The 17,153-nt window shown below is 36.7% G+C and overlaps 1 protein-coding gene across 1 annotated transcript in view; it reads right to left on the minus strand.

Annotated features, from left to right (window-relative positions):
* LOC121307818 (POU domain, class 6, transcription factor 2-like) overlaps positions 1 to 17,153 on the minus strand; it is a 114,314-nt gene that overhangs the window by 40,277 nt on the left and 56,884 nt on the right. Inside the window, exon 4 of the mRNA XM_041240105.1 lies at positions 12,453 to 12,706. Within this exon, the coding sequence (XP_041096039.1) occupies positions 12,453 to 12,706 (254 nt within the window). The remainder of the gene's footprint in view (positions 1 to 12,452; positions 12,707 to 17,153) is intronic.

A 17,153-nucleotide genomic window follows, 5' to 3' on the forward strand; every position in this document is an offset into this window, starting at 1 on the left:
TCCTCGGTGTGTGACACCAACTGTCAAACATGGAGGAGGAAGCGTGATGGTCTGGGGCTCTTTTGCTGGATCCAGAATTGGCAACTTGCACAGAGTGAGTGGCACCCTGAATCAAAACGGCTACCACAGCATTTTGCAGCGCCATGCAATACCCTCTGGTATACGTCTAGCTGATCAGGGGTTCATCCTACAGCAAGATAATGACCCAAAACATACCTCCAGGCTATGTCAGAACTACCTTAGAAGAAAAGAACAAGACGGTAGGCTGCAAATCATGGAATGGCCAGCACATTCTCCAGACTTAAACCAGCATATAAACAGATGGCTGTACACCACACAATGCATTTCGACACACATTCAATTCTACTGCTGATATACAGTAATCTCTGCTTGAAATACTTGTTGGAGAGTCCGCTGAACTGTAGTGCTTTTAATATGGGCTTGAGATATTAACTCCAATCCTTTTTATGTCAAGCACTAAAAGTGGGCACACAACGAGGGTTCGGAAAATAAAATATAATAGCTTTCTGCTACAGCTATGTTTCCAGTGCTATTTTATTTTAAGATTATTTTTGGCGCTTTGCATTTTTAATTACTCATTTGAAATATAATAATGTTGATGGGCAACACACTTATTTTCTGGTTCAGGGCTAAAGCTTTTGCTTTAGCCCTTACCTTAAATCAGCATAACGTTTCAATAAGCATAAAGACTGCATTTTGAATAATACGACTTGTTTTTTTCACGTATTGACCACCTCTATGGAGAATGCAGGACGTACCTTAGTGCGGGCATTAGTTTTTACGTGGGTGCTTTAAACAATTTTTATATTGTTTAACATTACTTAATAATCACCAATACATTTCTAAAGCTCACCCCGAAAAATACTCTGTGAAGATACTATAATTGTGGATACATAATATGTATATTATATAATATATATATATATATATATATATATATATATATATATATATATATATATATATATATATATATATATATAGTAAAAGAAAAGGAATTGTAGTTATAGGTAAACTGTTAAACACGTCAAGTTCTAATAAAGGAAAGTGACAGACCCCTGTGGCGATGGTTTTCAACAAGAACTCTCAACGAAGGCCTAGTCATATTTAACATATTGCAAATATCTTGCAGAACTGTACATCAATTGGAGTACCTGCTCTGTGATGTGAGAGGTAGGGAGTTTAGTGCCAGTTCTGGTAAACTCTGGAGGCATGCTTCTGGTCAACTTGGTTATAAATTGGTGTGTGGTACAGAATGGAAGTCGTCTTGGGCAGCTGAGTTTGAAGCTCACAGTTTTTCCCTCACTCTAAAGAGCACAAGATTAAGAACCTTTGGCAGTAGTTAACCTGAGAGTCTGCAGGTGCTGTTACCCATTCATTTCTGTATTAGGAATGACTGTGTCCCTAAGACAAAATAATTGAGAATACGCTGTAGAAAGAAACAGGAAAAACTGTCCAAGACCTGTCTGTAAACATTGGTGCTGTCAGTCCATCATACCCCAAGCTGCTAAATATATGGCGTGAGGGGCAGCTGCAACCACGTAGCTAAGTGGTTAGAAAAGTTTGTGTTGAATGCCAATTCATTTTCAAAAGATAAAAAAGTAATTAACAAGTATTACAACATTACAGTCTTCTCTATAATGCCTTAAGCCCATTTTGTGGATTTAGTACAAGTGAAAAAACACTGTTGGCATATATTGAAATCTTCAGTAGACCTGTTTCAATTTGAATACATTTTGTATCTTGTTAATTTTATTTATGACAATCATTGAGGACAGATTTTTAAAACCCGGGTCATGTGGCTGCTAAACCAGAAAACAAAACTTCTTTTCAATAGGCAATACATTGAATTTTGATCACAATTAGGAAAGGGGCAATAAATAGCTGAAATGGCTGGAAAGGAGGTGGTGCCTGCAAAATTAACTCATAGAAACTATAATAGATCTCTCATTGATGCCTGTTGCTAGGCTTTAACTGCTTTGATAAAAGGAACAGCTGATTTCTAATGAGGAAAGGTTTTGGAAACCCATTACAGTATTCAACATGCCTCAAAATGCTTTGAGAGGATAAAGGCAGCAGACTTTGGCCAGTGTTGTGGTTTTCACCTTCTTCTTTTGCACTTTGTGAGGCTCCAGGGTCAGGCATTGTCGGGAGAACGAATACAGTGAGAGTCCTGATGAGCTGCCCTAAGCTGGCTGGTGTTATGGATCAGCATGTAGTAGCTCTCCTTCTTCTGCCTGGGCCGATGTAACTCACTGGAGTGGCAAATTACATCAGACCTACAGCTGTAGCCCGACATTATGATTAATTTGATCAGTAATTTCTCCTGTTTTTCATTTTAATCTGTGTGACTATTCTGCTGTGGCAGGTCTTTCAGATCTAATTAAGATAAATTTCAGTGTAACAGACTTGGCAACATTTTCAATTCAAATCCCCCCAGCTCTTTGAGCGCAAAGACCTGCAGCTCTAATCAATCAACTTTCAGAAAATCCACTGGGCTCCAGCTCAGCAATAAACCTATTAACACACTTAAAACATTTCATAATCTCAACTGTTTCGTCATTCTCTTGCAGAAGGCTATCAAACCTGTCTGCCCCCCCCCCCCCCCCCTTCTGTTTCTAAATTGAGTGTTGTCACAAAACAGAGGAACTGTGAGCAGATGTGCCATGTGGAACAGAAACTTGTTTGAGCAACCCACCAGCTTATATTCTTTGTTCACATGTCCCGCAAGGCAGCTGGTTTGAACTACCATGCTAAAAAAGAAGGGTTGTGTGTAAGCCAGTGATACCTGAATCTGCCCTCCGATCTCTAAGCACATATTCTTAAAGACAACACAAATAACCCAAATTAGTCTTTGCAATCTTTCCTAGAACTTCTGAGAGTCACCACTCAAATGCTGAGTTTAATAATAAAAAAAATATGACCAGAATAATGTGCTTCCTATTTCCTGTAAGTTACACAGGAGATCTCCAAGGCTACCAGTAGCATCCCTCCAGCTTGCAGAAATCTTTCATTTGAAGATTTACAATTCACAATGGTATTGATTTGTTTTTCCACACACACACCTATACATAAATGCAAATCTCAAACAATCCGATTCTGTCAGTTGTACCATATACAGTATGATTGCAATTGAGGCATGAAAGGGTTAATCAAATAAATTAATCAAGATTTGCTGTTAGTGAACACTAATGCCAACTTCGGGGCATTCAACTAAGTATAGCCTACTCATGCAATTTATCTGAAAGAAAATTATCTTCACAAATCCTGACCTTTTATTCTTCCAAATTATGCAAAGTGGGACGCATTTATTGTTTTGGAAAAAGTGTTATATAAACACTTGAGGCCATATGACTAACAGTATAAAACTAACAAGAAAAAACGCTTTACTTGCTGGAAACAGTAGTCAAATTGTTGTACGGAGTATCTCCTTGCTAATGTAAACATTATTTTAATTCCTCTCTAGGAAAGGAGACTGAAGTCTTCTATTAAACACAAAGCAGGCTTGGGAATGGAGGTACATTCAATACAACACTGCCCTCCAACTGGAGCACTGGTGCACAAAGGATATGAACACATTTCAAAAAAGCTTGTTCACCAGCACAGAAAGGTGGTCAGTCTTTAGAGGCCACTACTCTATGGTGGTGGTTTGTTAAGATGGGATGTCTGTCACATATCTAACTTCAAACAGCTTTTAGATATAAAGTGACTTTCAGAGGGCTGGGAATGAAATCAGGAGACACCAGAGGTGAAAGGCTCAAATCCTACTGCAGATCCTACAAGCCTCTCAGACCTGTGCAAATCTAAATGTTCTTATCCCTCCACTACCACCATCTGCCCTTGCAGATCAGCCTGCTTGTTTAAAGCAAAGTCACAAGACACAAACTGCCATGATGTTTGCAATTCAGAGACCCTGCAACCTTTTTAAAGACCTCACGCCTGATGCTTTTCTTTATTGAATTTGATAAAGCAATTTCTTGATGATGCTTAACGCGCATTGCTCTGTCCTATGGCAATGGCTAACAGGAATCTATTAAGCCAGCCATGCTTTTGTGGGTCTGAATATAAACTAAATTTAGTGATGGGTGACAGCATGTTTGATTGAGTGATATATGTACGAGATGACTGCAAAAGATTTGATGTGTAACACTGAAAAATGAAACAATTGCAACTTTGCAAAACACTCACAAAACAGCAGCACGTTTTCAATTTTAGTTGAGGAAGATCACTGTCGTGAGATGAGCCTACAACTGCACATCCACTGCCTTATCCAGAATATGGAATATAGGGTTATAGGAAGGCGAACATCTGTCTATGGTGAAATATTGGCAAGGGGATGGGCCGAGGCTGAAAGCCGAGGTCTGTTTAAGCTCTGAAAGTGTTGCTATAACTCATTACACAGATGCTTGCAGCTCTATAATTCCATTATATTGCTTAATTATAAATACACATGTTAAAAATCCAGTTATAATTGTTTTTTAATCACTACCAACCTGTATTAAGTCCATTGTCAATTCATTGAAACAAGGGAAAAGGTTGATGAAAGGAATATCATTTTGAATGGACTGCAGTTGAACAGAATTCTGAGCGGTGCCTCAGGTATGATTTTTTTAAAGCAGGAGACGTCAACCATATTGATATGGAGAATACACCATGGCACAGACGTCATGAATAGGATTTATTTGTGATGGTGAATTGTGCACTCTGGTTGGCTGAAAAAACAATTAACTGGGTCATTTCAGGAGTGCTGGTTTGTTAAGAAAATTGGGCAATTATTATGGCAACTGGAACTTGTCCAGAAGGTCGTAAACCTTGTAGAGTATTTTTCAAATAATTAAGTGACAGACTGGAAAGGGAAAGAGAAAAGAACAATATAAGTTTTTCTTTTATTCCACAGTGAGTAAATTTTAAACCCACTGATGTGGAAAGAAACCCTCCTCTCTTCCCTTCTTTTCTCTGCAGGGTTTAAGTTTTAGAACCTTGAAAAATCACCAGAAGGGGAGCAATAGAGCTCCCACCAGTGCAGAGGCCCTTGCACGATAGTGTGCTAGTCTGTAAGATCAAGTTGTCTTTGTTTATGAAACTGTTAAGTCAGGACACATCATATTTAGTTTTTACCGCAAAGCACTGCCATTCTGGAAAAGGGTAGAGATAATAACAAAAGAAAACGATGAACCCTTCCCAGCCATCAAGAATGACCCACTGCTGCCCAATTAGAATGTGACAATGATAGATGGGGCTGGGGAAAAAAAAGTTGACCTCTTGCTGGCTCTTCAAAAAGTGAACGAACTGGAACATTTCCTACTAAAGTAAAACATAAACTGGAAAAGCTGCTTCTGTCTCCTTCACTAAGCTTCCAATTTTCCTTCAACTGCTAATATCCCCTTAGTCGCATCTGTCCTTGCAGTGAGCACACAGACACTTCTTGCTGCAATAAAAAAAGAGCCAGTTGCTGCATCGATACTATTGATAATAAATAGCACAGCTTTACACCCCTGTTTTGATCTTGCTCCTGTAAAAGCACCCCTCCGTCCAAACCAATAGGACTCTACAGCACTCTACTCGCTTGCAAAAACACAATACTCTCTACAGTGCTTCCTCACTAAGCAATCCATTAAATCCACTATGCTTTTTACACCAAAAAAAAAAAAGCAAAGTCCCAGAAGGTATCACAACCAGATTTACTAGACTCGGCAGTGGGATAATCAGCTGAAGATGGACTGTAACAGTGGAAGACTGGATGCTTACAGTTTCTTGACCGGCTGGTGGACATGTCTTGGTGGAGCCTCCCAGGGCCAGTACCAGTGCACAAGCATTGAGCCATCACACTATTCCTTCCCCAGAGGCTTTACTCCCAACGGTCACAGACAGACATAGTGCTCTTACAACCTTACACCCCCGTGACAGTGAGGCAACCAGCATGGGAAGCTGCTTTGTTAAATTGGTTTACAAAGTGTAGGTTTGAATTCAGTTCCTCGGCCATGCTAGAAGCACATACCTGGTTTCTGCTATACAATACATAATCAGACTTCTGTAATCTCAATTGTGTCTGATAATACACACAGATATAACTGGTTAAATTACAAAGATTCAGTGTGAATCTCAACTGTGAATCAAAGCCTTTCTACAATGTAGAGGTCGATTAAAATGAGATAAGTGGAGTCTTGCAAAATTTTCAGAGCTTTGCTCCAAAATACTATTTTCATAAGTCCTTTTTAAATCAGAGCAATCACTTGCTCCACTGGCCATGTTGCTCCTGTGCTACTTATTATCTCAGTGCCACCTGCTGCTGAGGTCCAATTTTCAATCTGAAAGAGCCCAATTATGATACACCTAGTTCAGGGTGTGTAAAATGAGAGGCAAGCTATAAAACAATGTTAATAATGAAAAATCAGTCTGCACACGTTTTCTAGTCAACTGATAATTTACAAACTGCACTTTTTACAGGCATGAATTTAATTTCCCCATTCCTGTAATTGTCTACTACAGGAGGATAGAGGGAAGCTATGAGCGATTATTTAAAAAAAAAAGATACACTTAATTTAAACTGGTACTTGTTAAAATGATAAAATAATTAATTTGAATAATTTTCAAAATTCTTAGAAACTAATGGAGTTTGTATTATTATTACACTGTGTAACAAAAAAAATAATAATTTTTGTTCCTGGGTAGTAAGTGTTATTTCCTAATTGCTTATGCCTCAGAAGTATAGAACATGGCTATTATTCCCCACAAACTTTGCTTTTGTGACCAGGACAGTGATATTTCAAAATATCACTATTTCCAATGGGAAAATGGGCAAATATGTGTATTTTCGTTCACATAAAGTCAGAAAAAAACAACATATGAATCCAAATTGTGTCCTGGTCACAAAAGCAAAGTTTGTGGGGAATAATAGCCATTTTCTATACTTTTGAGGCATAAGCAATTAGGAAATAACACTTACTACCCAGGAACAAAAATTTTGTTACAGTGTTATTATTATTATTATTATTGATCTTGTACAGAATATCTGCTCATTTCAGTATTGCAGCAAATCTTACAACATAAGTTAAAGGCAGAAGACACCATCTGTGTCTTTAATTAATAATTTAAATGCCACAACAATTTCCTGAATAACGAATATGATATTTTCCAACAACATATTCATAATTTTATCGCTTGATCAACCTGCTTTTGTGCAGTGAAGGGTATAAGCTTTCGTACTTTAATTATTGTATGAATATACAACCTTGCATGACAGTCTTTTTCAGGAAGTTATATTCCAAGTAACAAAAGTAGTGACATCCTAGTTTGATGTATACACTTTCACTGTGGCAAACAACTTTCACCTACAGAGAATTCAAATGACCACTGAGCGGGCACCCTCTTGCAAATATTGAAGCATAAATTGCTTTAAAATATGATACTAATAATTCAAATTAGAATACAATATATTACCTTAATCTGTACTGCTTGTGTAAAGGGTAAGTGTCGTAATGGTTTTATCTATTAATAGCAATCTAATGAATACATTCCATTACAAGATCATTTATTAATTTACAAATGCTTGTTAATAAATGTTGTATAACATATACACTTTGTTGTTATGTAAGAAATAAGACCAGACAGGGTGGGTGGTAATGGGCAATATTGGACGGTGGTAATGAGGCCTGATGCCACAGATGGAGGGCCTTCTAGCCCCTGGAAAGTCCCTTATTATCCAATACCACCCACCCTGGAGGGTCTTATTGCACTTAGAAAATGGGCAACTGTTATGAAATATAAAAAAAAACTGAAAAAAGTTTTGTGGTTTAAAACTTGAACATTAGGTGGCTCAAGGATATCTGCCCAGGTGAAAAGGCACATATGCTGGCACTTTTTATTTCCTGGCCAACTATTGAAAATTAATGTACCCCTCTGATAAGGGTATAAGCCAATTAGATGCCAGAAAATAAAAAGCCCATTTTCAAATTCAAATTAATGCACGGTTTCACTCCTGGGTGCCAATAGCAAAACTACATTCAGACTGATGTTGTGTTTTCCTTATCAAATTCTATATGCCATCATTGCATTGAATCCCCCTCCCCCAAAATGTCAGAAATCTTCAACAAGGATTGTTTACATCCCACTCATAAAGCATTTAACCAAACAACTTTACAGACTGAATTAGATTTATCACCAGTACCCGCCTGAAGCAGATTAACCCCAGGACTGTCAACCTCCCCATATACACAATAATGGGGTCTGACAGTTTCAGTGTAATATCTACTGTGCTGACAAAACTATCCAGACGCGCAACATCTTTCAGAAATTATTATAAAATAGATTAGAATTATGTTTCTCCCACTTCGGATCAAACTTTTAGAGCACAAAAAGGCATTCAGCGCATCATAATCTGCAATGCAATAGTGTGCTGCAACTAATTTTCTTTTGCCACTGAACCAATCTTGTGCAAGGGAAGACCTAAGCTACTTATTTTCATTTCAATTCTTTCAGAGAACATCTTTTGGATATTTCTAAACAAATGCAATAATCATTTTGAATTATTGTCCTTTTTGACAAGCATTTCAGGGGTGTATTGTTCTAAATTAATATTACCCAGACAGATTGTGAATAATGTAAAAGGATGAGCCTTTCTTTTTTTTTTTTTAACTTAACAATCTGTTGGTTGGTTTCTTGTATTTTATTTTTCAGTTGGTATCAGACAACTTCCTATGTTGCTGCTTTTCTCACCAATGGTCTACTTGCAATAAGGCCATGTGATCCAGTACACAGGAAAATTTCACAATCAAACAGTTTGATTTTATTTTTTTATTGGCAGTGCACTGCAGTGTATTACTTGAAGAATCTATACAGCCTGAATTATATATATTTTTTAAAACAAGTTCTGAACAAAAATACGTAACACAAAGAGGAACTAGTGACAATGCTTGTAATGGTAAATAGACCTAGTATTTTGTCTATTTATAGGAACTGGATGATTCAGACATTGGTAAAAGTTCCTAAACTATCTCCTTATTTGGTTACATTGTGATGCAACCTTCAGTAAGAATCCTTCCACTAAGAGGGAATACACTATATAGAGCTGAGCTAAGTGTATTCAGTAGTCTGTTCAGAGTTCTGTGTAGTAATTAATTAGAGCCAGTACCGTTTATATACTGGAAGCTGTAGTTCAGTAATGCAATAAACAATGAGCACTGGGCGTTGAAGAAAGGCCTATACCTCTGTGAAGACTATTTATTGCAGGTACTCTTGGATTTAAATGTACTGAAGCTGATTTAATTTGGTATTTTCAACTAGTTAATAAAGACATTTGTTTTGTTTTAATTCAAAGTCTTGTCTGACTGTTCATTGTGTTTATTGGAAAACACCTTCAATCCTTATAAATCCTAAAACGTCAAACTTGTACGGTTGGTTTGACAGATCCTGATAAGCACTACCCCTAGAGTATGTAATGTTACCTAGGTAGTTCCAGTAGTCATAAGAAGCCAAGCAGACAAAAGTACTAGCTGACAGGCTTAGCCTTTTAATCTATGATTGAGTGGTTTTTAAAATGAAGTGTGATAATAAATGAGATACTGAACAAAATGGCTAAATTGATTAAACACAGTATTTTCCACAAAAGTGGGCAATAATTATCAAAAGTAACATAAGCCTAAGCTTAATTCAAGGCTCTGTACACAATGCACAATTCCAACAGGACACCACCCATTCCTGATGGTGCATTCCAAACAAATCTTGCACCTAGCTTTGAACTACCTCAGGGTAGGACCCTGACAACCTACTCTACGGTGTATATCCAGTAGGCTGTTATTGAGGAACTGTGGCAAGAAGTATTTCTACTTTATGCTGGTTTACTGATTCAAATTCAATTACACTTAATTTGCTATCACGCCTTTCAATCCGCCTTGTGCAATTTAAACAAGGTTATTACGGCATTCAAGTGATTTTAATGCAGTTTTGCTTCTCAGATGGAATCATGTCAGCAAAATAAGTTAAATACTGTACCCGTTTCACCTTCCATTGCTCCGCTATTCAGAAAGGGGTGGCATTCTTTTTAATCCCTCAGCATATAACAGTTTACAACACGTTTTTGCCTGGTGTTAAGGTGTTGATAACCACTACAGCAAATATGTTAGGGATATCACTGTTGGACTACTATGTAATGCACTGCTGGGAAAGGCAGGCCCTATTTGTCTCTTTATTGCACATTAAACACCACCAAACATCCAAATAGGGTCAAAGCAAAGAGACTGCATGAATGAGTGTGGTGAATGAAAGTCAAAGTATTACAAATTTTTTAGGGACATTGAATTATGGACAGCTTCATTTTATTTATGCAGTGGCACAGAAATGTGAAGGTTAAAGAGTATTATTATTATTATTATTATTATTATTATTATTATTATTATTATTATTATTATTATGCTTCCAAGCTGGCGTAGGAAGCCTACTATTATTGTAAAGATTTTTAATTTAAATTTTATTTATTTATTTATTTATTTACTTTTACTTTTTCTTCTTAAAACTTGAAACTGCTTCTGTTCGCATGCTGTGTAACCAATCAATATGAAACTTGACAGGTATCATCCCGTGTAGATTACAGTTCAGATGCAAAAAAAGTGACACTCCTGCGTCAACCACGATGGAGGCCTGATGCATTTTTTGGAAAAACCTTTCATAATCTTCTTTTTGGGAACTGATGAACCGATTGATCTGAAACTTTGCATATCTCACCAGCAACCAAACTCGCTTCAAGTTCAAAGCAGAAGTTGCTGTGAAAAATTTTACTATCAAAATGGCTGCCACCAAATTCGCCAAAACACTTCTGTTTGCAAACCGTTTAACCAATGAACTCTGAACTTGGTAGGCATCATCCTGGGGACAATGGAATTTAAATATGGCAAAATGGTGTTCTTTTGTAAAATAAGATGGCTGCCAGACCTATGTTTTGTTTTTAAATTTAAAACTGCTTTAGTTGAACACGGTTTACTTGATTAAGTCTAAAGTTAACACGCGCCACCCCTGTGTCAATACAACACACGCCTAAAGCATTTCTTTAAAAACAAACATTTTCAAAATCTTCTTCTTGGGAACCAGTGAACTGACTGATCTGAAACATTACATATGACATAACTTTAACTCTTAACTTGGCTGGCATCACCCTGGGAACAATGGAATTCAAATGCAGCAAAATGGTGTTCTTTTGTAAAACAAGATGGCTGCCAGACCTACATTTTCTTCTTAAAACTACTTCAGTTGCGACCTTTGACCTCTATAAGTTAAAATGTAAAACTAGCTTATAACTCCTTACAGTGCACATAGGTTTATGGTTACAATAGAACACATATAGGAACCCATATATGCACTATTCAAAAATTACCTTGATCGTGACCTTTGGCATCTCCTTAAAGCTAAATGTAAAACTAGCTTTTATAACTCCTTACAGTGATGGCTACTGTGGTGTTGCTGACTGCTGTTGACACTTGTGCTGCATTGCTACAGCTTGCCAACATTTCCAACTGGTACTGAGCTTGGAAGCCGTAAAAATCACTGGCAGTTGTTATTATTATTATTATTATTATTATTATTATTATTATTATTATTATTATTATTCACTTAATAGGGGTAATTACCTACCTCCAGAGATAATAAAACTATGATACTTTGTATGAAAGTGGCTATCAAATATATAGATTCTAAGAACCTGGAAGAGTAAAAAAAAAAGAAAAACACAGATGAAAAACATTCTTTCTATGCTGAATACTAAGATTCATTTCACTATGTTAGGACACCTATGAAGTATCATTTTAACACTTTTAAAATCCTCTTCTTGTCTTTATTGGGGGCATATGGAAGATGCAAATGCACAATGACCTCATATGAGGATGACATTTTCCCCTATATAAGCAATGGAAAAAAATGGAAAAGAAATTCAATGAAAAATATATTTTTCCAAAATGACTTTTTTTCATCTATTTTCAATATTTCATGCATGAAAGGGTTAAAATGGATCTTACAACTATTCTATTATCATAATCATATTATGATGATATTATTTACTGGAGGCATAACCCACACTTGATATCCTGGAGTACAGTGAATTCAATTAAATTTACCTAAAGCTGTGGTCGTCTCTATGTCATGGATGAATCGCCTTGCTATTCTAATTCTCTGATATTCTATATCTTTAGATGCATCTGTATTGATGTCTGTTTAATGTGGAACAGTCCCTTGTTGGCTTGACTGTCCCTTGAACATTGACAATGAACCAGATATGTACAGTATTCCGTATGAGGTAACGATTATTTACTAAGAGGACCTGAAAAGTCTAAATGAATTGTCTCATCCATTCAGGTTCGGAGTAGAGCGGCCACTATCCTGACCATTTTCTTTTTCTTTTTTCTTTTTTTAAAGCAGCTTGCCGGTGTCCTGCTGTGAGCTCTTACCTGGAGGGGACTGGGTGATGTGAGAGGAGACGGGAGCCCCTGTCCTGGTGACTGGCTCTGTTTCTGCTGTGGGGAGGCTGCAGCAGACTGAGGCTGACTGTGGCACGACTGTTGGTTTGTCTGCTGCTGCTGCTGTTGTCCTTGGTGTTGCTGCTGGTGTTGCTGTAGCTGTTGCCCTTGGTGTTGCTGTTGGTGCTGCTGTAGCTGTTGTAGTTGTTGCAGATGCTGGAGCTGTGAGTTCAGGGATGAGGTAGCTGCCACAAAAAATAATACATTTTAGTATTACAGTAGGTGAATGCAATAATTTCACTTGGATGTTCTTGAATCTATGTGTAAAATAATGAGTTTGTTGCTCTGCCACACCCTTAGAGAGGGGTTCCTCTACGGTTTGCTGGCTTGTTCTCTGCCTTATTGAGAGGAGTCTCTTTTTCCACTGCCTCTGCCATCAGTGCTGCCAGTACAGTGAATTACATAGACAATAAACAAATAAAAAATACACCACAAAAACTACTTGAGTATACTTGAAAGTACTGTGTTAACTTCTTAGTTTTATTTCATATAGGTTTTTTTTTTTATTTAACTTGCTGCAAAAAGGTAGGCATACATTTTCTAGCTTTTGAACCAGTGTAAAGCATGCTTTAAAAGACAATATAAAATCAATTTAATAACACAATATTTTCTACTTTTAATCAACATAACACATTTACGATGACAACCACTACTAATACTAATCATAATATTATTATTTTTTTATTATTTCATAAGCTAATAAAACAATGGTAAGTAAAATTGAAAATGTTTATTTTAAAACAATGGTAAGTATAATTGAAAATGTTTATTTTAAAACACAGTATGGTGCTGTATTAGCACATATACAATACTATTAGTTATACAGAATAGAACAGCTGAGACATGTTACTACAATGCTGTTATAGTGCATTTGCACTATAACACTGGATTTAACTTAGAGCTGGAACAAAATCTATAAACTGTATACCATCTGAATGCTATTTCAAGGTTAAGTTATGGAAAAACTGATCAACAATTCTGTCACCAATCCTAAGTTTACAGAGTCTTCTCTGAACACAAACACATTCAAAACCACTGGTCTTGACAGCACTTATCTGCAAGGAAACAACACACCAAACATCATGATCAGTTGCGGGTGCTCTATGAAATACATTGCACCTGAAATAGAAATAATTGAAAATCCAGAGCTTTAGGACAATTGCACAGAAACAATAACAGCAAGCCAGCTTAATAATATACTAAACGACACCCTTCGTCTACAGTGGTGTCTGAAATTCATTGTGTACCAGGTTGGCCTGGTTTCAGTAAGTATCTGGGCACAGCAAAAAGGTTACACAAGACCTGTGAAAGTGAGTTCTGTCTATAGCCACTGTAGGCACAATTGCCTGGAATTAATAACTATTTCTGATACAAGTACATATCATTCTTGAGCACACAGTATGCAGGGCAGCATGTGAACTATTGACTGGAGCAACTTCCGAGCACTCAACACAAAGGAGAGTGTAGTGAGCTCTCTGACACAAAGGATCTCTATAGGATCGTAAATAGATCGGAGCATCCAACCAGAATTTATGGAGAAAACAAAAGCTGAAGACAGCAGAATGAAGTCAACACAATGGAAGACAGCTGTAGGGTAATGTATAGGGCTTTATGTGAAAGTCCTATAAGAACTGACAACTTGCAGCCAGAACTTTGAATTGGTTTCCAATTTGGTTCCCAAATTGGTTTCTGAGTCTAACATGGCTCCACAAGAGAAGACAGCGTTAAGCTTTATACCTCTTGACTGCAAGACTATTCTGTACCCTGCAATAAACAAATGTCAAAGAAAGCTCAGTGTTCAAGACGCCTGCAGATAGGAAAAAGAGACATCTGCGAGTCAGTTTATCTATGCGTCAAACAAAAGAACCATTCCCAAATTGGATACAAGCCTCTGTTTCCAGTCGTAACCACAGCGTAACGAGACTGTGTCTGCCTTCGAGGAGAAACACTCAAGGAAACAAGAAAACACACAGGCTGTGTGTGCAACCCCCACTTGGGTTTTGAAGATAAAGGAGCCCCAACTTGGGTTTGAAGATTGGTGACAATGAAGTGGAAATTTAACTACAACGAAAGACTTATTCTGCAGACTGTTGGGTCTTCTTCAAGGAACCGTTGAGTATAATTTCATGACCTTTCCCTTGTGGAACTAGAATAATTCATTGTAATTATAATAAAATAGTTATCTTAAATTGCGCTTTTAACGCGTGTATAAAATAGCTTGAATCTTGATAAAAAGTAACTAATCTGCTCAACTCATATTGTCATATGAAGCGCTTGTTTGAAAGTATACTTGTGTAATTGTTATTAAACAACAGTAGTCCAGTCTTAGCTGTGATGTTATTAGAAGAATTGTAATTGAACAAGGTTTGGTTTGCATTTAAATGATAAATGCTTGGATTTAACTAGCGTTATATTGCCTGTGAACGATAGACACAGGGCAGTGTCTGTGTAGTTGAGCTGAAGGAACTGTCAGCAGAGTGACGTTATCACCTAGCAGATCTGCACAGCCTGTACTGAGATTGAGACAGAGGAGTGACTGTACTGTGTTAGAATGAAATGCTGAACCTATACTGAATGTTAGGAAGCAATAGGATTCCACTTGTACTGTAGTTTAAATGCATTAGTCAGAAACAACATATATAGAAGCATATAAATTCAAGGAATAAGTGCTTACTTGTGGTGCATTGGTGTGTATGTGAGCTGTTCCCGCATGATGATTTTCTAAGTTTTTCCTTTCTGTACCATTAGTATTATTATCTAATAAACTACTATGATATTTTAACCTGCCTTGTTATGGTTGAGGGTGTTTTGTGTGTTCATTGTAATTCCTCAATCTTATAAAATTATTATGATGAGGTCTTAATTAACGTGAATGAATATTCAGATTATTTAATAGATAACTAATAGATTTAGTCGTGATCTAATATGGTAATGGTTATATAGTATTCATTCTAGTTGATTAACACACATTCATTTTAAGTATTGTAATTATTCAAATTAATTAATTGTTTAAATTACCTTTACCATTTAACATTTATTTAATTTGTTTTCTTTAACACACGCTTCTAATCAAAAGTAAATATTTATTATTATAATTATTATTATTATTATTATTATTATTATTATTATTATTATTAACAGTACCTTTTAAAAAACAACCATAACAGGAATATGCTTACCTTTTAATTTCAAAATGTATACCTTGGTGTCCGATTTAAAAAAAAAAATAAAATCTGAACACTGAAATTTTGGTTTTTTAAATAAAAAGTTCTGGTTGTAAATGGAGAATTTGACAAGATCCTTTTCGTTAATGTCTATTTAAACACAGCTGTGGTTTTGGTATTAGAAGATGTACATTAAAAGATTCGAAGGATTGTTCTGCATTTACACTGTTGACGGGTTAAGCACCGCATGTGAACTGTAAACCGCCCTCCCTTTAGGCTTTGCATTATCAAGTGTATGCAGAGGTATATTTTCTGCACAAAAGGCTTTGCTTACTTTTAAGTTTGTTTCTCATTAAAGCTGCTCCCTCTGCTTTCATGAAATTGGATATTGCTTAGAACTTAATTTTGCCACTTTTTTATAGTTCTGTGTAAGTATTCACCTTTATTTGACGTTTGCTAACTGCTTAAACTTTGCACTGAAACCAGTTCAAAAGACGTGAGCTGCTGTTTTTCCTCGCTGAGTGACCACCGTGACAAAAATCACATCCCCAGTTATAAAGCACCCCCCTAGCAGCAATCAGAAACAGGTACCTCCCCTCACTGGCCAGAGGGCAGCCTATGGCTATTCTGCAGTCCCTTCTCCCAGCAGCACACCTCATGTCTGCAGGCAACTATCGTTCAGACTGGGATAAGAGTATAATCAAAGGAGAACTAAAGACATAAATTAAGAATGAAGGGATATAAAGCCAGAAGGCGGCATGCACGAAATCTCAGTTGTGCCAAAAACAATACCTACAGGAAACTAGTGAGCTCAAATGTACCCTCGGCACTAGGAGCGGGCACACAATGCAACAAACGTGACTGATAGAATAAAATAATAAACAAATAAAATAAAAAAAAATTATAATGTACACCTTGAAATGGAAAAAAATAAATAAAAAAAGTTTTATTTTATTCCCCTAGATTAAGTACTGTAGATGAAGCATTTTCATAAACACAGTATGGTGTAGCTGAAGGGTCTACTGATGTGAACCAGAGAATTAGGCCCCGAGAGCAATGCATTATAGACAGTGTATTGTAAACAACACAGATGTACCTTACAACACATGGAATGCATACCAGGGTCCCACTAGAAACCATTTCGAATTTCTAATAGTTAAGCTGTATTCGAAAAAGGAGCCTGTTAGCCTGTAAACACCACACTTTTACATTTCTCCTGCCTCCTGACACTTGACACCACTGTTATACCATACTATGAATTATATATACCTTGCTATAAAGGCAAGAGTCCAATTCTGACTTGAAATACTAGGATTAGCCACCTAACAGGCTCTGACATAACCAGCAGCTAATTTTTTATGAGTGGACCAAAAGAAGACACCAAATAGTGTTAAAGAAGGCAAAAAAAAAAAAAAAAGTTTTGTCAGAAAATTATCTAAACCAGAGAAAGATCAAAGTTGATTTGTGT

The sequence above is a fragment of the Polyodon spathula genome, chromosome 3 (genome assembly GCF_017654505.1).
Source record: "Polyodon spathula isolate WHYD16114869_AA chromosome 3, ASM1765450v1, whole genome shotgun sequence".
Classification (NCBI taxonomy): domain Eukaryota; kingdom Metazoa; phylum Chordata; class Actinopteri; order Acipenseriformes; family Polyodontidae; genus Polyodon; species Polyodon spathula.